The sequence below is a fragment of the Aethalodelphis obliquidens genome, unplaced genomic scaffold (assembly GCF_003676395.1).
Source record: "Aethalodelphis obliquidens isolate GAN/ISIS:26980383/991018 unplaced genomic scaffold, ASM367639v1 scaffold9, whole genome shotgun sequence".
NCBI lineage: Eukaryota > Metazoa > Chordata > Mammalia > Artiodactyla > Delphinidae > Aethalodelphis > Aethalodelphis obliquidens.
The window spans coordinates 11,495,670-11,516,922 of record NW_020837953.1 but is presented as its reverse complement, the minus strand read 5'-3'; the positions used below and the strand labels follow the sequence as shown (position 1 = coordinate 11,516,922).

Genomic DNA, 21,253 nt, shown 5'->3' with positions numbered 1-21,253 from the left:
GATTTTTTTGTGTTATCCAGTTCAGCGTTAGAATGTCAGACATTTGCTCTTCCCTTGATGCTCTTCCCTAATCTTAAACTGAGAAAGATGCTTTTCTTTCCTCTACAGTTTTCTTAAAACCCAAACCTCCCCAAGAGCTTAGGGTCAAATTCTTAGCCATCCATTCTGCTTTTTTAAAATAAAGTATTCCATGAAGCCATTGAAGATTCCCAAAAGGCTGAGTGGATCCGGCTTTTCTGATCTCAGAATGCAACCCCCCTGGCCCATGATGCCATCAGAAGAAGTGCTTTGTCTCAGTGGATCTTAGAAACAAGGAACATTGATTATTTTCTTTCTGTGAAGAGCCAGTCAGCCTCCTTCCCATCTCTATATCCCTTTCCCCACTCCCTCACCCACCCTGTGCTCACCCTGCATCAAAATGCTGCCAACACATTTGCACCCAGCAGCAACGTGGGCTTCCGAGGCACTGTAGGATTCAAAATGCATGATGCCACGGCTGAATCAATAATTTCCATTCTCTACGATGAATGAAAATTTAATGTGCAAACCTGGGGATTTCAGCCCTTTCATTAAAGCATTTATTTGCCATACTAAAAATTAAGTTTGAGTGATAGGTTCCTTTATTAACTTTTCTTCCCTTTCCTAAAGGGACACAGTGTTTCAGGTAAAAATCATATTAAAGGAAAGGAAAAAAGCAAACCCTTTTTGTGTGCTGTTAATAGTCTCATCATTTATTAATTTTTTTTAAATTACTTTTCTGCCTTTCAGGCCACTATTTACTTCTTCTGCTTCAGTTTGCTTTGATAAGTGACATGAGATTTATCTCTTTGCTCTTATTCCCATGAAGGAATAAGATAACTTGCCTATCTGGAAAAAACAAGTATCTTCTTTGGAAGCATGCATCATAGAAATCTCCTCAGAATCATGTAGTACATGTTTGCAAACTTCGGTCAAGTCTGTCCCTCCTTTTGCTTCCTGCAAAACACACGACTTCAAACGTAATGTACAACATAGATGCAGGCAAACCAAGAGTTAATTCCTAAGCTTTGAAGGTTAATGATGAACAGCTAGATTCAGGGATAGTTCTAGAAAGCCCTGAGGGAGTAGTGGAGACTATAGTGAGCTGGAGAGCACTAAAAGGGGCAGCTGTTCTTCCGCTACTACTGATTATTTAAACCCAGATCATTGTCAGATCTTCCACCTATTCAATAGAAACCAAAAGCTAGATATTTTATGCAAAATCTCCCAATTTTTAAAGGTTAAAAACCAACTCAAAAAATTTTAGAGCATTATGTAGGCAAGCCAAACAAAACTTTTTTTTTTAACATCTTTATTGGAGTATAATTGCTTTACAATGGTGTGTTAGTTTCTGCTTCATAACAAAGTGAATCAGCTGTACATATGTTCCCATATCTCTTCCCTCTTGTGTCTCCCTCCCTCCCACCCTTCCTATCCCACCCCTCTAGGTGGTCACAAAGCACGGAGCTGATCTCCCTGTGCTATGCAGCTGCTTCCCACTAGCTATCTATTTTACATTTGGTAGTGTATATATGTCCATGCCACTCTCTCACTTTGTCACAGCTTACCCTTCCCCTTCCCCATATCCTCAAGTCCATGCTCTAGTAGGTCTGTGTCTTTATTCCCGTCTTACCCCTAGGTTCTTCATGACATTTTTTTTTCTTAGATTGCATATATATGTGTTAGCATGCGGTATTTGTTTTTCTCTTTCTGACTTACTTCACGCTGTGTGACAGACTCTAGGTCCATCCACCTCACTACAAATAGCTCAATTTCGTTTCTTTTTATGGCTGAGTAATATTCCATTGTATATATGTGCCACATCTTCTTTATCCGTTCATCTATTGATGGACACTTAGGTTGCTCCCATGTCCTGGCTATTGTAAATGGAGCTGCAGTGAACATTTTGGTACATGACTCTTTTTGAATTATGCTTTTCTCAGGGTATATGCCCAGTAGTGGGATTGCCGGGACAAACAAAACTTAAGAGATGACTTACGGAGAAGCAGTTTGCAGCCTCTGAACTCAAATTTAAACACACACACACTATTTTGCATTTTGAAAGTGAATGATTCATTACTAGGCCGCTAGTAGAAGGTGCCCACAAATGATGGTTCCCTGTTAACAAATGTTCGTTTCCCCTTTATTAAGGGGGATGTAATGTGATTGTGTGTGAATACTGAGGGCACGTGGAGGGAAGACCAGGCCCCTGTTCTCAAGGAGAATACAATCTTAGCATAGATACAGCATCAAAGCAGAGAAAGAGAATGCTTCTTTAAATAAGCCCCTCTAAGTAGTGTGGATGACTGCAGATAACTTGCCTATCTGGGGAAAAAAACCAAGCATCTTCATTGGAAGCATGCATTACGGAGATCTCCTTGGAACCATCTAGTACATGTTTGCAAACACATGACTGCAGAGGAATTATTCTTTGGATTATAACTTCTTTAGTGGGAGAAAGTGGCCAGGTTCCCACGCCTCTTGGAGATTAGGCTCAGAGATGAATTGACTTGCCCGAAGGCACACAAGTGGCCAGCAGTTGAGTTGAGTTAGCATCTAAATGTGCCGTGAAAGATTCTTCCAGAAGAGGAGCTACTTAATATGTGAGCATGAGCTGGAAAGGAAATAATAATAATAATGATAGTAATGATACCTTATATTGAGCATTCACTCTGTGTCCAACAGTATTCTAACCGCTACGCATGTTTAATAACGTTTAACCCTTGAAGCTTCCCTAGGGCTAGATGCTTTACACACATCAGCTCTGATTCTTAAAATAGTGATTCTCTCCTTTATACAATGGAGGAAACTGAGGCCCAAAGAGGTTAAGAGACTTATCCAGGATCACACAGTTAGTAAGTGAGATTTGGAATAAGAAAAAAATGTTTTAAAAATAACTCTGGCAATAGGTCGTCAGTGTGGGAATGTCTCACTGCCTGCTTGCTCAGCGGCACATGCATTCTGTGAGTGTGTGGGTGTGTATTTGGTTCTGTGCACACATGGGTTATACTCCCTGGTGAGGGAAGATATATAAAAAGCAAACAGATGAATTGCATGGCTCCTCCGGGTTCTTCAGTAAACAGACTTGTGGTTCGGGGCTTCTGCCATCAATCAGGAGACAGACCTGACTTCAGATCGTATCTTCTGAGACCCCTGCTTTCCAGGCCCTGAGCTAGGTCCTAGGACTTCGGTGACCTAGGGATGGCAGTGCCCTGGAGATTCTTCCACCCATGTGAGTCAGAGAGGCATGGGGGGCGCTTCCCTGGTGGTGTAGTGGTTGAGAGCCCGCCTGCCGATGCAGGGGACATGGGTTCGTGCCCCGGTCTGGGAAGATCCCACATGCCGTGGAGCGGCTGGGCCCGTGAGCCATGGCCGCTGAGCTTGCGCGTCCGGAGCCTGTGCTCCACAATGGGAGAGGCCACAGCAGTGAGAGGCCTGCGTACCAAAAAAAAAAAAAAAAAAAAAGAGAGGCATGGGGTATGGACCATGGGCTTACACTGACTAGGCTGCCAAAGACCCAAAATTGGGTCTTTTCTCAGTATTTCAACCATAAACCCAGTGGAGATTATTTGCCCTGTTTAGGGCCTTGGAAGTGCTGTTTAGCTTCCAACCCCCCGTTTGTCTCCAACAGAGATCACTTTAGACGCTGAGAAGCACTGAGCAAAATGGCTGTGGGTTCTGGAAGATGATCCCCAGTACTCCTGGACCCCGCAGTGGATGCCTGTCGCAGTCCTGAACCTCTGCAGGGCATTTACAAGAGCAGCTTCTGAATTCCAGCCTCTTTCTAAGAAGCACTCTGTTGAAAGCAGTTGCAGTAGTCCAGCTCTGTGTTGCATTAATTAGGAACAAAGAAAAGTAGATGGTTCTGTAGTAGCTTCAAAAGAGGGATATGTTTACCGGAAGTTTGGATTGATATACAAGTTACACTGAGAGCCTTCAGTAAAAAGTGATCCAGAATGGGATTTGAGGATGTAGGATCCTAACCCTTTCCATGCAGTGGGACACCTGTTTGGGTTTTAACCTGAGTTTGAGGACCAGGATTAGAGAAGTGTTCACTGCTCTGCCTCTGGAAACTCGTCTCTCATGGGAGCCACAAACATGCGAAGGAGCGCCTCTAATGCGGTGAGATGGGGACTGCCACAGGGCTGCAGGGGTTCCCACTTGATTGGGGTAGAGGAGCTGGAGTAGGGAGCTGTGCACAGTTTGAGCAGGAGAGGGATCTGATCAAAGTAAAGCTCCAAGTAGGTTCATCTGGCACTGGTGCATCACTTAGGTTGTTTGACGAACAAAACCAGAGGCTTGCAGGCTGCTGTGCTAGGTTTTTGTCAGCCTTAGACTTTGGTTTTCCTCAGCTCTATTAGGAGCTTTTTTGACTCATTTTAAAAGCAAAACAGGCTTATTTATAAATAATTCGGAAAATTCATTATCATGTAATGAAGGCAATGTCAGACATTCCCATCTCCATGCTATTAACGTTTTTATATTTTTCCTTCCTTTTCTCATTGCATTACATTTACAAATGATGTTGTGGCTTTTCTTTTCCTAATCATTGCATTAAACTATTACTCAAATTATAAAAATATGAATTTAAAGAAAGCATTCCCAGAGCACGGCTCTTGTGCAAACTGGAGGCGTGAGTGATTTCAGGATTAGGTCGGGAGGAGGGGACAAAAAAGCTGTTCCTGCCACTGCGGCCGAACCCAGGAGGGTTGGCGCTCAGTCAGGAGAGGAGGTGAGAGAGTAAAGGAGAAGCTTTATCGCGAGGCAACAGCCCGGTTCCGGAGGGAGCAGAGCTAGAGGAGGGGAAGGTGCGTGAGTGAAGGCTTTTCGGAAGGAGAAAAAACCCTCGCTTCTCCGGAAAGGAGAGCAGCTCCTTTATTTCAGCCTCTTGCTCTGATGTTGCTTAGCCATTTCTCCATTTTCGCGTTATTCTTCTAATAGCACTAACGGTGCCTCCGGGGGATCTTTCCACACTTGAGTTTTGCAGTTTCCAGCTTGCCCCTCCTGCTGCTTTCTCTTGCCAGGGGTCATCAGGGAGCCTTACCTCCCTCCCTCCGCGCGCCCGCAATCCACCTGCCTTGCTAAGGGCCTCCATTCCGCTGAGGCATCTTTTCTTTGCTCTTGGCATAAGCAATTATTTCTCCTATCACTGCTCTTAATGCTTCCCGGAGAGTTAGCAGATCATTTTCTGCTGGCAGATATCACCCCACCCAGAAATGATAGACTACCTCCCTCCGTCTCGTTAATAATAAAAAGGCATTTTCTCTCCTCCCCCATTATGGCTGTAGTCAGAGCCGGTGTGGGAATGCTTCCCTGCCAAGGTCAGCAGGGGCGACTGGATCACTGAATCCCCGAGGAGTGAAGAGAGGGGGTGGCAACACCAGTGGAAACGGGAGACCCGTCTGCCCCAGTTGTACCAGGCACTTTCTCTCCTGTGACACATTCCGTTTGACTGCTTTGCTTCCTAGCGCCCTGTTAACTTCCATTGAGTGATTAATTTCAGATACAGGTGTAGGAGTTTGAGAGATGGATATACAGTTCCCTTACTCTGCCCAGTGAGGCTCTTATGTTCCCAGTATCTCAAAGGTCATCCACAGTGTCCTGTGTCTGGGTTACAAAAGAAAATTGGTCAGGCGCAGGTTACAAGGACACTTCAGTTTTCAGAAGTGTGTGGAATGAGGCTTGGGGGCTTTAGCTGTCTACAAGTGTAAAAGATCCCACGGTGTGATGTGAGCTGCTTACAAAATAATTCAGCACACCCCAGGTGTCTTAGGAGAACTGTGGACTCCAGATCCCAGGAAACAGTGGTCCTTTCTTGTCCACTCTGGTCAACCCATCCCTGGTATCTTGTCTCCATTTCTCAGCTCCACGTTTTGAAAAGACCAGATGCTGTAAGGGTTGTCCAGAGGCAAATGAGGAAGATGGCCAAACAGTACTGCACTCACATATTCACTCCACAATGGTTGCTTTTCCATTCTCTAGAGAAAAAAAAGTGACTCTGAGGCTCAATCCTATATGTCAAGAATCTGGAAAGAGAATCTATGTGTCTATCATTTGCCTTGGGTGGTAGTGAGTCCCTGATTGTCAGACACATGCAAATGGAGTCATTAGGGGTGACTTAGAGGGATTCCTATACCAGACTGGAGTCTGACTAAATGATCTAAAGTTTCCTTCTAGCTCTGAGATGCTATAACTTTGTGTTGTTCCTGGGCCTCGAGCTGTTCTGTCTAGTAGCCACTAGCCATATATGGCTCCTTACATCTGAGTTTAAAATAATTAAAATTAAATGAAAAGTTCAGTTCCTCAGTCACACTAGGCATGTTTGAAGTACTCAATAGCCACCTGTAGCTGGTGGCTACCATGTTGGACAGCACAGATCTAGAACGTTTTCTAGATCCCAGAAAGTTCTGTTGGACAATGCTGGCCTAGAACGTCAGCAGCCCTGGGGAATAAAGGATCACTTCTCCATGGTTACCATGAAGCCCCAGAGCAGATCAGCTGGTCTGTCAAAGGTCATAGAGCCACATCCCTCTCCCTTTTCCCCTTGCTGTCCATTCAAAAGAGCTCTGAGTTCAGATGGAGAGTCCGGTCCAGCTCCGTTAGAAACTACTAGGATGACCTTGGACAACTTAGTTGATTTCTCTGGACTTACTTCCTCATCTACAGAATGGTTCCTTCCAACTTTAAGTCTAACTAATAAAATATTATAGCGCGATCTCTCCAGCTTGGTAACTTTCCAGGGAAAGTACCAGTTTGTGCCAAGTACACAGCTTCTATTTCACTGTCCACGATAGCCTGGCATAGCGGAAAGATCCCAGAACTTAGTCATATCCAGCTTTGTCTTAGTTCAGCTGTGTGACCTTGGACAAGTACTTGAGCTCACTGAGCCAGAGTTTGTCGTCTGGAAAATGGAACTAATAATATCTCACTTATAGGTAGTCCCGGCTTATAGTGGATTGCTTGAGTAATGCTCCCCAGCATGAAGATGATAGTGAATAGGGTTACCCCTAAGGTAAAAATTACATGGGGAGAGGGGAAGACTTTTTCCCATCTACATGTTTCAGAGATACATAAAGAACGAATCTGAGTCTTACTTTGTGTAGTGGAAAGTATCATGGAGCTTCCAAGTGGCCACAGCTGTCTTACCAGTATAGCAAGATGCAGGAGTTGAAGTTTAGTGAAGAGACTCGGTATCTTACACCCTGAGTCTGAGACCAGCTCTTCCGCTAACCAGGCCATAAAACCTTTAGCACATCTCTCCCTTCTGGGGGTCACTAGACAGACAGCAAGGTCCTGATACCAATAATCCCCCTTCATAATTAGATGGACTTTTTAAAAGAAGTTTTAAGGCACACGAATTCTATCACCACACCATTTTTTTAAAGAATTATTTATCCAGCCTACTCTGTGCCAGAAGTACTCTCATGATATTCTTGGATTCGCTTCAGATCTGTGGTTCCCTCTAGCTCCTTCTCCACGTCAGAGTCAGTGCCTGGGAAAGGAGCTCAAATGCATTACATACAGTATATTACACATTTTGTTTCAATTCAGAGAATGTTATTGCGCTCCTGCCCTATGTAAGGCTTTGAGACTAGATGCCACAGGGGGTCTGCAGAGACCGCTAGAATGCTCAGACTATTTGGGCAGATGAGGTGTTAGCACAGATGGCTGTGATGGGAGGCAGGGTGTGATAGCTGCTGCCACTGAAATGTGTATCATCTGTAGAGTCCAAGGAGAGAGCAGGCATTTGTGCCTGGGTTTCATGGAGGAGGTGGCACTCAGGCTGGGCCTGGAAGGATGGGCAGGAGTTCATTTTGCCACGAGGATGAGCAGATAGTAAGAACCAGAGACATTTTGTTTGAATTGAGGCATAGGGTGCTTAGAGGGGTTAGCAGGAGATGAGAGGCTGGGCCAGATCCCAGAGGGCCTTGGATGCTCAGGTAAGGGATTTGAGCTTCCATCACAAGGTGCTGGAGGAACACTGAAGGTTTTGAGCAGCAACAAGGAGCACAATCAGAGCTCATTAGAAACATTACCATCAGGTTGCCCATGATAAAAGAATATCATATCAATCATAGATCATATATCAGGTGGTGGGTGGGGGAAGTACGAGGAGTGGGGCCACATAAGCAGACACCTGTCCTGCCTGTGGGCAGGGCTGCAGCCACGGGCACAGGGGTGAGCTGATCCTCACAATGAAAACACTTGTTTCTAGGAGCCAGCTGGCTTCTTTCTTCTTTCCCAGCTCCTGGTGGTGGGATCAGAAGTCCCAGGGAGGGTGTGCCCCTAGAAGGCCCTGGAAGCACCAGAGTCTGTTCTCTGCTGCCATCCTCCTGGTCTCTCTGGAATGTCTGTCCCCAGGGATCTGTTTGCTCTAGGGAGTTTCTGCTCACTCAGAGAGTACGGTGTTACAGCAGACAGGGGAAAATCTGCAGCCTGATCTTCTGAAAGGAGTGTGTCTCCTCTGCTAGACTAATAGTCCTACGTGTCAGGGACTGTTGTATTCATCTTCGTACCCCCAGTGTCTGACATAAGGCCTAAGTACACAACAATTGTAGCCAAGCCACTATTTATTGAGCACTTACTGCGTGCCGGGCATAGTGCCTAAGAATCGTATACGCATTAGCTTGTTTAACGCTCTAATAGCTCTATTAGAAAGCTTCTCAACTAGGTTATTCAAGTGATACAGCTCAGAAAGTGTAAGTGACTTACCTCAAGGCTTACCATTTATAGCTAGTAAGTGATTAGGATTTAAATCTACATCTCTTTAACCCCAAAACTCTTGCTCTTAACCCCTGTCTCCATTCCAGAATAGATGCTCCATTTCAGTTAAAGTAACATAAATGAGAAACTCCTTGGAGTGACCTGTCTCAAAATATAGTTGACTGATGCTCTATCACCTATCAGTGAGACCCACAAGATAAGGGGGTAGAGGACAGGAAGGATGCTCCTAGTGTGTGGAGCCAGAATAGAAATAGGAGAAGGTTGGAAGCTACAGGGGAGACAGGTTTGAACTCAGCAGAAGGAAGAACTTTCCAATAATCAGTGATGGCCAGTGATGGTGTAGGATGCCTTGTAAGGTAGTGAGCTTCCTGTCTTTGGAAATGTGTAAGGTGGTTGGCCAGCTGTCTTACATCCTGACCTGAACTTTTTTTTTTTCCCGTACGCGGGCCTCTCACTGTTGTGGCCTCTCCCGTTGCGGAGCACAGGCTCCAGACGCACAGGCTCAGCGGCCATGGCTCACGGGCCTAGCCGCTCCGCGGCATGTGGGACCTTCCCAGACCAGGGCATGAACCCGTGTCCCCTGCATCGGCAGGCGGACTCTCAACCACTGCGCCACCAGGGAAGCCCTGCCCTGAACTTTTGAGGTCACTTCCAACATCAAGTTTCTGTGAAACAGATTTCAAGGATAATGCTTTCTGTTGAGTTCACCAGCGTCACCTGTCACCCTTATTTCCACTTACCATGAATTACGGTTGTGGAGATTAGCAGTTTTGTGAATAGAATGCCTAGCTCGTGAAAACATCCAGTTAATGGTAGACATCCTTGTAATTCAAAAGGGCCCAACAAATGACACCCCTGTTTTGTACATCCCAGTTTTAAACCAATTGAAAGATAAGACAAAAAGAGAAAAACTTATGGAATCCTGAATTCTTTATTAATGATTAAGGCCCAGATGGATTCCGTGGACGCAATGGGCTTCCTAACATGGAACCCCACACTTTGACAGATTGACGTACTGTGTCACAGGTGCTCTGGACCCCATAGGCCTCCCCACAGGAGAGCATAGGCGGCTTCCATAGCACTTAGAGCCTGGAGTAGAAAGTGGGCTTCCGGCTGGCATCTGGCTCCCAGAAGGGAGAAAGCAGGCAGAGTCTGAGGCACACCTGCTCATTTCCCTTGTTGAAGCCTATTCAGAGCCACTGCTCCGCTTCCCCAGAGAAGAGGGGCTGCAGGGGTACAAAGGGCCTGGAATGTTACTCCAGGGGGCATATCCTCCGCATGGGAGGAAACACCGGGCGTGGGAAACGAGTCTCCCCCTGTCAGGAGCAGCCCTCTGTATGACACTCTCCACTTGTTTGATTACTTCCCTCACCAGACTGTGGAACGCTTAAAGCAAAAACTCTCCCAGCACAGGGCCTGGCACACAGTAAGTGTTCAAGAAGGGGAGGAATGGATGAACTCTCATCTTCTAATACCAGTGTTTTCCTAAAGAAGCCCCTTTCCTCTCATCTTACCCTCCTCATAGCACCCAAGATCACGTCTTTATCATGCTTTCCAACTGCTCTCTTTTTCTGTACCATGGCGGGACAGACAAGGACCAAGGTGTTGCCCGATGACTCAGGAAAGCTTTTCCCCAGGCCGTGCTGTTCCTCCCACCTTGCCAAGCCCTGGCTGTGAGCAGGTGAAGGAACCTGTGAGTGCTGTGTCGCAAGGGGCAGCCCCAGCCCTGGTCCTGCTGCCCCATCAGTGATGAATGACAATGCCTGCCTTACCGCAGAGAACAGCCTTGTAAAGTCATTTTGGAATGTGGAAAGTACTTTGTGGATGTGAGGCAGTGGAATCTGTAGGAATGTGCTAAAGGAAATTCATGGCTGTGAAGTGATAAAGGATGATCCAGACCCCGACCAGTCTGATGGAGGAGGACGGTGCTTTATAGGCGCTTACTGGTCGTGTTCCAGATGTTTGCTTGTGTGGTAAAATTGGAAGGTGTGTCCCAATGGGGGCTAGTCCCAGACTGACCCACAAAAACCTATCTGAGTCATCACAGAATAATATTTACCAAGTTGATACTAAATTCTAGGTATGTGCTAGACACATTAAGTCTGTCGTCTTCATTCTTTACAATAACCCATCAAAGGAGAATTGTTCCCCTTTTTACCAGTAAAGAAACAAACTTATCGAGATCAAATTACTTGCCCAAGGTCACAAAGCTCGTGAGTACTGGAGCCAGCCCATGTCTCATAAGCTCCGTGCTGTACGGTCAGCCTTGCAGAGAGTAGAGGTTACTGTGAGCCTGCAGGGATGGGGAGGGATAAGGAGTTTGGAGTGACTGCAAATCTTCCATCAAGATCATTCGTACAGTCACCTGCCTTTGGGCCACCCTTACCCTTCCCCACTCCAGCTCCTGAGCTCCAGAGCAAGATTGGTGCGGGCGTAGAAATACCAGTCTTGTTTTCAGAGGTGCTGGATGAAAGAAGTGAGCAGGATCCTGATGGTCTGAGGCACAGTGTTCTTTAGGGCACTTCTAACAGCGTTGGAAGCCTCGGGCTCTAGTGGGGTTAATAAGCCAGCAATGGCGGACTCTCTGGAGGGGCTAAGAGTCAGCGATTTTTTTAGAAATGTTTCAGCCTAACAAAGGGCCTGACACCTGTAGTCAGTCAGTTAGGGTTTAATAAATGTATGAAGAAACTTGAAAAGTTTCGACACTGGGGCAAGCATTTGCATGTTGAATGTGGGAAGATCCTTTTCCTGTTGTTTTTCGCCCACTCCCACTTCTGCAGGTTTCCTAGACAGGGAACTAAGAGAACAATAGACCTAAGTTTCCAAATAGAGGAGAAAAACTAAGCGGGATTTAGGCTTGGTGAATGGTTGAGGTACTGTTCACCCTAGGGATGTGTCACTGCTCAGTGGCTGGGGTCTGTCACAGTAATTCTCCCTCTCTGAGATTCTGCCTCTGTCAGAATCCTCTTTTGGGGAAATGGTTTTGACTTTCCAGTTCCAGCTCCTTTTCCCTAGCAGATCTGTCCCAGGCCTGCTCTCGCCTGTACCCCAGCTCTAGCTGCACAAAAATAAGGGGATCAAGGTCATTACTATGCATTGTGCATTAATTGGGTGCCAGGCAGGCACTGCGCTAAGCCCTTGACCTTCATCATCTCTTTTGTCCTCACAACAGAGGAGGGCTATCATCAGGCCATGGCTCCCTGACCCCACCACACGCTGTGATACGACCTGCCTCACCACCAGTCTCACTTCAGCTCTGTCTCCTTCCTGGCCCTTTTAACCCTTAATTAAAAGGGAGACTAGCCTCCCCTTCTCTATGTTCCAGCCCCAAATATACAGCCCTGGAATGGCACACATCTTGTGGCATTATGATAACTGGTCCATATATGCACCATTCTTCCATTCAACTTATTTATTGAGTACCTGCTGTGTGTTGTCTGTTGCCCCTGTTGGACTTGGAAGTCCTTTAGTGCAAGAGACCATGCGTGTTCTTGCTTGTTGTGTATCCCCAGCATACAGCACTATGCCTGGCTCATGGTAGATCCTCAGGAAGTGCTTGCTAAGAGAGGCCTCTAAGTCTAGTTCTCGAACAAGATTTAGTCCTTCCAACCCCAGATACTGGAGAATGGGAAACATGTCTCTTAGCTCTTAGCTTAGTAGGAAACACAGCTATGACTTAGTAGGAAAACAGAATGCTTAACTCTCAGCGATCCCCTTAAGTGGAGGAATCCAAGCTGCAATTAACCCAAAGAGCTATGAATGCCCAAGTCATTCATTATGATCCGTGGGTGTTCATTCGCTCTTTCAGTGGGTGTTAAGCACCCTGCGAGTATCGGGCTCTGTGTTGGGAGCTAGAACTACAGAGATGAATAAGACACACATACACAAGCCATGACCTCAAGGAAATCAGCAGACTGGATAAATGGAAAATCAAGGTCAGATGGCTTAAGTGCCATGGGTGCGGTTCATCGAGAGCACTGCGAGGGGGATTTTTAGGAGGAGGTAAGATTAGGAAAAGCTGTCTAGAGAAGGTAGCATTTGATCTGGGCCTTAGAAAGAGTAGGATTAGGACCTGAGGAAGTAGGTGGAAAAATGTTCCCTGTGAACAAAAGCATAGAGGTGGGAAGGTTTGTTTTTGAGGAGCATGAAGATCATTCAGACAATTAATTTGTCAGTAATTGGCAGGGGTGAGACAAGGGTGACCCTCATTACCATAGACATGTCGCTGTGATGTTTTTATTTCCCTCTTCCTACCATTCCCTCCTCATGCCAAAAAAATAGTTCTGCTAAGTTATAACCTGAAAGGACAGGGGGAGGAGAACCTTGTGTAGAGTGATGCCCTGTGCTGGCAGTCGCATGGGATTCTTGGTCCTTCAGTCCCCACCCCCAGATACACACACAGGGACCCTCCATGAAATGGCCTCTGTGCGTGTCATCCATGTGCTGGGAAAGAGCCTACAGAGGCCACCCATGAGTTTCTAGAAGAGGTAAATGCTCAGACTGGCTGCCTTGCTCCATTGGCAGGAGGAGGCCAGCAAGGCAGATTAGTCACTCACATCATTTTATCTGTTGAGTCAACATCTATTTTTAGGTGTGGAACCCAGAAAGGGACCTGGCATCTCTGCATGGAAAGGGAGAGAGTGCCGTGGGTGAGGGGGTCTGCTCATCCTTCACGCCTCTGTGTGATCCGCTGCTAGACCCATTCTCAGATGCAAGGTCTCCTTCCCTGCTGGAGGTTTAGTTCCTAATGCCAAAAGTCCAGTTTAACATGTATAATTCCTTTTGCAAACATGCTTTTGTGTATGCAGAGCACACACACACATACTCACTCACTCACCCCTATAGTCTTAGCAGGTCCTGTGAATTGGTTATACAAATTAAATAAAACTAAAAAATGCTAATAAGGCATATAGGTCCCTCCCTGTCCAACATTGTCAGATGTGCTCTGAAATGACTGTTTTCATCATCTATTCTGAGCCATAACCGCCCCAGAAATAGCTTTAGCAGGAAAGTGCTTTTGTTAGACTAGCTGTAAATTATATTTCAAATGTCTGATGTTGTTTTCTTAAAAAATAAATAAATAAGTAAATGAAAGTCTAAAATTAATGACTGCTGGGGTTTGCTTTGCTTATGTGTACTGCTACAGATTTGGCTTCTTGCAGATGGAATTTCAGATCTGTTTACACTTCTGTGTTAGCTTTTTGGGGAAAAAAAAAAAGCAGTTGAGAGATCCGGGAGGACAGATTTACAAAGTCGAACTTATTATAACCATCGGTGAGGCTCACTTCTCTCTCCACTGCCCTCTCCCTCCCTCCTTTCCATCGTGCCCTCATTTTTTTTTTATTGTGGTTTCATCTGCTCCGCCTCAAAGTTAGAAGGCAACTGGTTCTTGCAGATGTTATGACAAGGTCATATATCCAGTTTCGCAAGCAGATGTTCATTCAGCCCCATTTCACCAGCACTTTGTCATTCAGCGAGAGCAGACCTTGTGGGAACAGATTGGATCAACGCAAAGGATGGGACATAAAAAAATCTTGCAGAGAACCTGATCGCTTTTATGTGTTCAAGAAGGGGATGGGGGTGGGGTGGGGTTGGCAAGGAAAGAAATCTGCAGAGCAGAATTTCATGGGGTTTTTTTGTTTTGTTTTTTCAAAGATTATTATGTGTTGGATACAGTAAATCCTCTATACACCCACATCCAGGAGGTTCATCTTCAGAACTCCATGCGTGGGTAGTTCTGCATTTAACAGCTGCCATACAGTAGCTATTTCGTTCTGCACTTAGAGACCCTTATCTGTGCATTTGTTTTAAGTTATCACCAGCTCTCCTCTTGTTCCTCTATTGCTGTTCTCCTGGTTCTCATTACTATTACAAAAGTAGCTAAACATCTGAACTACAGAGTTATTTGAACTGACGCTGTGAGTTAGAATGATAGACGCGGGGCTGTCATCTCAGTTGTCAACTCAGTCTCTACTCAGAGGGTGTTGCCTGTAATGGATTTAGCGCCTCTTGCCTTTTCCTAGGTCTCATATGCCCGTCCAAGCTCTGCCTCAATCAGGGATGCTAACCTCTACGTTAGCGGCCTTCCCAAAACCATGACCCAGAAGGAACTGGAGCAGCTCTTCTCACAATATGGCCGTATCATCACCTCACGAATCCTGGTGGATCAAGTCACAGGTTAAGTATTTTTTTGCCGTTATTTTGTGTCTCAGTGTCACCAGCCAGTGCCTTGTGACCCATAAGAGCAGAGAGGTAGTGGTTACTTGGGGAAAAGGATGTGGGTCATGAGTAAACAGATTTTGACCTAAGAGAAAGACTTTTTGTCAATCAACTGCCGAAATTTAAAATGGGCCATCTTGGGAAGTAGGAGATCTCCATCGTGGGAATTGTTCCAGCAGCAGCTAAACTACTTGGCAGAGCTGTAAAGAGGATTCAGCCATCAAGCTGGGAGTGGGGTTGAATGACCTTCAAAGTCTCTTTCAACCCTCAACCAAATAACATTACTTTTGTATGTGAAAAGAGCCTATATGTATAGCTCTGTCTCCAATGATAGCATTGTAAAGTTAGAGGCAACCTCACACTGCCTCATTTCACACATGAGAAAACAGAGGTCCAAAGTGGGGCATGTGACTTCTGTCCAGTTAGTTAGCAGCAGTGCAGGGATAACCCAGGATCTGGTGCTGTGATACTTTGGCCATCATAAAGAAAAGCAACCGCGGCCACCACCTGTCAGTAAGAGAGGCACCCAGGTTGCATTTTTTTTTTAATTGGAGTATAATTGATTTACAATGTTGTGTTAGTTTCAGGTGTACAGCAAAGTGAATCTGTTATACAAATACATATATCCACCCTTTTTTAGATTCTCTTCCCACATAGGCCATTACAGAGTATTGAGTAGAGTTCCCTGTGCTATACAGTAGGTCCTTATTAGTTATCTGTATAACATATAGTAGTGTGTATGTGTCAATCCCAATCTTCCAATTTATCCCTCCCCCCACTTACCCCCAGGCTGCATTGTTGATGACAGAAGGTTTTCACCTACTCTAATTTAAAACACCCCCTGGGAGCCATTTAGCATGTGTTTATCATTTGACTATGCAACAAACCCTCACTGAAGGCAGCTCTGCCCCAGACGCTGCGCAGAGGGACACCAGCGACCAGGGATGAAAGTGGCACAGTCCTGCCCGTACAAGACTCCAGTGTGATGAGTACCTGCTAGGGCTGTCCGTTGCCCAACGAGAGCTCAGGAGAAGGCATGCTGTGCCTGGTGGGCACTGTTGGGAAGGAAGTTTCCATCAAGGAGGTGATGTTTGAACAGAGTTTTGGAGGATGACTTGCAGTTATCTGGCAAGAAGGAGGGACAGAGCATGCTAGGTGGATAGGATGTATCCTGTAGAATAGGTGGATAGGACATACCCTAAGGCGTGGAGTTGAGGCAGAACATAACCTGTTCAAGGAGTATCTGGCAGTTCAGCATGGCTGACATGAGGTTCAACAGGGGGTTGGGGCGAGATCATCAGGGACATTAAATGCCACGCCAAGCAGTCTGGAATTCATCCGTGTGCAGCATGGAGCTATGGAAGGGATTTTTGTGGGGTTTTTTTTCATTTGTTTTTCTGTGTTTGGAATAGGGAGCAATGAGGAATGGGTACTATGCACAAGGTAAAAAATTGAAAAGGTACAGAAAAAGTATAAAAGATGTTTTTAACTGGTATAATATGGTCAGAGTTTGCTTTTCAAATAGATTATTTAGTTGCCAGGTGTGGTGGACACATTGGAGGACTAGAAACTGGACAGTGGGTGATCAGTTACAGCAACTAAAGGGAGACCTGAGGATTGAGCAGGGTGGTGGGGGGGAGCTGGAAGGGACAGATGAGAAAGATGCCTGTGTTCTGTGGGTAGGAGTCACAGTCCAGGGCCATGATGGCAGAAATGCAGGCAGGTGCATTTTGATGGGTGAAAAAGATTCAGGAAGGCAGGCTCAGCCCTGGCCCCACAGGTGGGCTGACTCCCCAAGGGAATCCATGGGACCCAGCGCATCTCTTCCTGGAGATGTTTACCAGTTTGGTTTGTTCACTCTTTATCAAGGCTCTTTCTCTTTCCCCAGGAGTGTCCAGAGGGGTGGGATTTATCCGGTTTGATAAGAGGATTGAGGCAGAAGAAGCAATCAAAGGGCTGAATGGCCAGAAGCCCAGTGGTGCTACGGAACCAATTACTGTGAAGTTCGCCAACAACCCCAGCCAGAAGTCCAGCCAGGCCCTGCTCTCCCAGCTCTACCAGTCCCCCAACCGGCGCTACCCTGGCCCACTTCACCACCAGGCTCAGAGGTTCAGGTAGGCGTGCCCACAGGGGAAAGAGCCCTGCTACACGAGTGCTGGACAAGAGCCAGGGAAGCCCATGGCCCTGAAGCATGGGGCGGGGTGAGAACCTCTGCCTCTAGGAATCACTGTGGGAAATTGCCCCCAAATCTCAGTTTCCACCGCTGTAAAATGTGATGATTGGACTTTTCTAAGCTTTTCTAAGCCCCCTTTCAAACTACCGCTGTGACTGTGATTAATCTTCAGATTCTTTGATTGAAACAAAATTTCTTCATTTAACCAAATAAGGAGGTTCAGTTTCAACGAGAGTTAATCACAGATAAGTGACCACATTCAGCAGTTTAGACTTAAAGCTAAAGCAGTGGCTTTTAATAAAGTCAAAGAAAAGAGTAGCCCAGAAGGCACATCCTTGCCAGAGGGAATGGTTTGGTCTCTGCCCTCCTCCTTCTTGTGCCAGTAACTCTGTTGGGTTGGTGGGGGTAGAGGGGATCCTCTCTTCTGTGTTACCTTTACTCTGACATTGTCAGCAGACTCCGGAAAGACAAGGAGGAAGACTTTGTCCAAGCCTTACTAGTGTTTCCTCTGGGTACCCAACCTCCAGGAAGCTCCAGGTGCAACGGGGCATTCCCCTTCTCCTGGGACATTTCTGAAAGGCAGATTTCTCTCCATGTAGGCAGTCCAACCTTGACCATGTAGGTAGTCCGACCTCTGTTATGCAAGAGATAAGAATATTCTTGGGCTTCCCTGGCGGTGCAGTGGTTGAGAGTCCACCTGCCGATGCAGGGGACACGGGTTCGTGCCCCGGTCCGGGAAGATCCCACATGCCGCGGAGCGGCTGGGCCCGTGAGCCATGGCCGCTGAACCTGCACGTCCGGAGCCTGTGCTCCGTGACAGGAGAGGCCACAACAGTGAGAGGCCCGTGTACCAAAAAAAAAAAGAATATTCTTGACCTACCCATAATAATTCTAAATAGTTATTTTATTCCACCCAGGTCCCAACTTCCCTTTAACGAAAGGGTCTTTCTCTTTTTCGAACATCACATGGGAAGATAGTAGGCCCTTCCATCTAGCCACAAGGAGGAGAAAAATCAGCCTCTGGAGTGTACTTCCACATGCCCCCTGAACATGAAAGGGTTAATGATTTCACGAAGAGTCCAAGTCATCTAATTTTTATTTTGTGTGAGAGTACATGCAGTATTTGTGTAAAAAACCTTTCCAGCAGGCTTCTAATGGTGGAAACTATGGTTACTACTGCCCCATGACGTGAATAGCTTATCCCCAAGGAAGATACTGAAGGTGAAGGAGATTATAACAAAATGGCAGTTTGCTGGGAGGTGCTTTCAGGTTGTAAAGAGTAAGCTAATTTTTTAAAAATCTGAACCCTCAAACCTCCCCCCCCATCAAAAAAAAATGGGTGTGGTAAGAAGATTTAGTGAAAGTAGCCAGGCTAAGAGAAGAGATCCATTCCGATATGCAGGACGTGTGTACTTATATTGTTAATCTGGAGCAGAGACCTTTATTCATAAATTTCATTACAGTAAAAGGTGAACAACTTAAGATGCCACCCCTCTTTGAAAATTTTCACAGCACAACGTAAAATAAAATCCTCACAAATGTTCTGAGAGGTGGGGGGGGGGGGGGGGGGATTAATTGAGACCTTGAAAGAAAGGAAGGTTCATTAGACACTTGCTTTAAACTCCGGCGTTGACCTGAACATGAATTACTTTAGTTGGAGGCAGGAAAAGGGGGAACTACCAGTGGATAGACTCCTAAGCACTGGGGAAAGTTTTTGAGCTTTTCTTCTTTGAAAATGGAGCATTCTTATTAATAGTTCCATTGAGCGATCTTGCCATCTGTGAGGCATTAACCCAGAGACCCTCCTTCTCTTTGCAGGCTGGACAATTTGCTTAATATGGCCTATGGCGTAAAGAGGTAATTAAAACTCCACAGATTGCCAGATGTCCGTGTTGGCACAGACTGGGGCTAGAATTTTTTTTTTAATTCACTAACTTTACTTTTTTTTTTAATTCTTCCTTTTTCTTCCACCAGCATGTCAAATTCTCTTTTACTTTCAGACCTCAGTTGGTTTTGTTTCTTTTAGGGCACACAAAGTGTGTTTGTGTGTTTCACTTTTTCTTTTATTTGCAGGTGGGCTTCTCCTATGGTTCAGGTGCCACAGCTACCAAGCCTTTAATAATCTGGTCCTCTGAGCGGCTCCCCTAAGAGGGAAGGCTGTGACTCTTTGCCAGATGATTTTGCAAACTTGCAAAGCAACTGTTTTACATTAGCAATGCCAAGATTCAGTTAAGAGGGCAGATTCCAGCAAATGAAAATTAGAACATTTTGCTAATCATCTTATGATTGTCAGTGGAAAAATTAGATTTCGGACTACCAGCCCTGGCCAAAGCATGAATAAGTGCATGGATGACCTTATGACTCCCGCCCCCAGCTCAAAGTGCATTTCAGGGCCCAGCCTGAGAATGAAGTGTATCTGTGTGCACCTCAACCAGGGGTTTCTTTCGTTACAGGTTTTAGCAGCTATTAGCAATCCTCCCTTGGTTATATATGTATGTATGTTTTAAACTTGCTGTTTCTTTTATTTAAAACCTTTTTGTGGTGTTAAGGTTTGGGGGACTTTCTGAATGTAGTCACAAGGGTGTTCCAGACCTAGTCTGAAAACTGAATCTCGGGAGGTTGGGTGCTTTATGTCACTGTGTCCATGAGATTCCCACGTGTACTTTTGATAAGCCCCACTGAGCTGCTAGGGAGATAGCATCTTCATCATCCTGCTCTGTAGAGCCGCACACTTTAATTCCCCTTCCTGCGGTCAAGGGAAAGAGATGTGGTCTTGAATAGTCCAAGTCACACTCCCTGTATGAGGCAGGCCTTTCACCACTTGTGGTGCATGGTAGGTACCCTGCTCTGGAAACTGGCATGCAGTGGAGAAAGTAACTCGACTGCAGACTTCACTGTCAGGGTGCCAGCCTCTTGAATCTCAATCCCAGCCCCCATGAGGGTAACTGTGAATTATCTCCACATGTCTAGCATACTGCTTGCCTGTTCCCATGCATTTTACACTTTTCCCCAGCTCTGTCCCATACCTTTGCTCCTCTTGAACTTTTGTGAAGTTGCACCAAATATTGTGAAGAGAGTGATGCTTATACATAGGTGAGGTCAGGGAAGACACTGCAAGGCAGTGTGCACACTGCCATCTCCTCCAGTTCCCCACCCACAGCAAACTTCACAAGTTGATAAGAGCATTCTCTTTCCCTGTTAAACCCAGATTTGGATCCAGAGTCCTTCCTACCGAAGTGCTCCAGGTAACATTACCATCTAGAGTTGAGGGTCTCCTTGAAACCTCTTTGCTGGCCCTGACTTTGGCCTTACCATATTTAGCCGTTCTCCACCTATAAACCGAAAGAGGTCAGTTGACTCAGTTGGAGGAGAGAAGGTTGAGAAGACAATGTTCAGAAATAATGCAAATAACGATTAGACATGGGTTTGCCCTTCTAAGAATCTGTACCATGATGTTTTTGGTTTTGTCCTGTTATTTGTTTTTAAGTAAGAGGGAAGACTGATGTAGTGAACAATACCAAAAATAATATCTGTTGAGTCGTTATGTTTAGCATATCTTCAGCGGCCATTGGATTATCTAAATTTTAGTTAGATACACAACTATTCTTTCATAGGACTTTTGAATCTCTAATAATATATGCATATTTTTAAAACATTCCTAAATGACACTTTATCCATTCACTTCCCCAGTTTTTGCTTCCTCTCCTCCTATCCCCAACTTCAAAAAAAAAAAAAAAAAAAAACACTAACCAAATGAAAAGCAAGATACTAGTCAGTGTATAGAGTCAAAATACCTGTATGAGTTTGGTATAAAGTAAACTGTTAATAAATATTTCTTCTGCTGTAGGCACTGGTAACCTAATTGTTTCATCTGATGCATCCATCATGAATCACATACATATTTTATCAGACGTGAATAGAATCTAAAGGATTGTTTTTCTTTTCAAGATTACGTGAAAACTAAGAAGATTTTGAAGCCTAATACAAAAGTAGTTGTAATAGGACAAAAAACATTTTTTTGCCTTTCTGATGTACAGTGATTCAAGATATATAAGTGCACACACCACTTGAAATCTCACTCCTGTGACGCTTAGAAATGAATTCCAGATAATATAGCAT

At 45.4% G+C, this 21,253-nt stretch overlaps 1 protein-coding gene across 8 annotated transcripts in view; it reads left to right on the top strand.

The window, feature by feature from the left end:
* ELAVL4 (ELAV like RNA binding protein 4) overlaps positions 1-21,253 on the top strand; it is a 90,880-nt gene that overhangs the window by 65,918 nt on the left and 3,709 nt on the right. For 6 of the 8 annotated variants that reach the window (XM_027110687.1, XM_027110682.1, XM_027110686.1 and 3 more), the window contains exons 4-6: positions 14,766-14,919; positions 16,850-17,075; positions 18,953-18,991. In XM_027110687.1, coding sequence (XP_026966488.1) covers positions 14,766-14,919; positions 16,850-17,075; positions 18,953-18,991 — 419 coding nt within the window. Of the gene's footprint in view, positions 1-14,765; positions 14,920-16,849; positions 17,076-18,952; positions 18,992-19,915; positions 19,921-20,211; positions 20,228-21,253 lie in introns of all 8 variants that reach the window. The other 2 variants (XM_027110689.1, XM_027110688.1) reach the window with 2 other exon arrangements.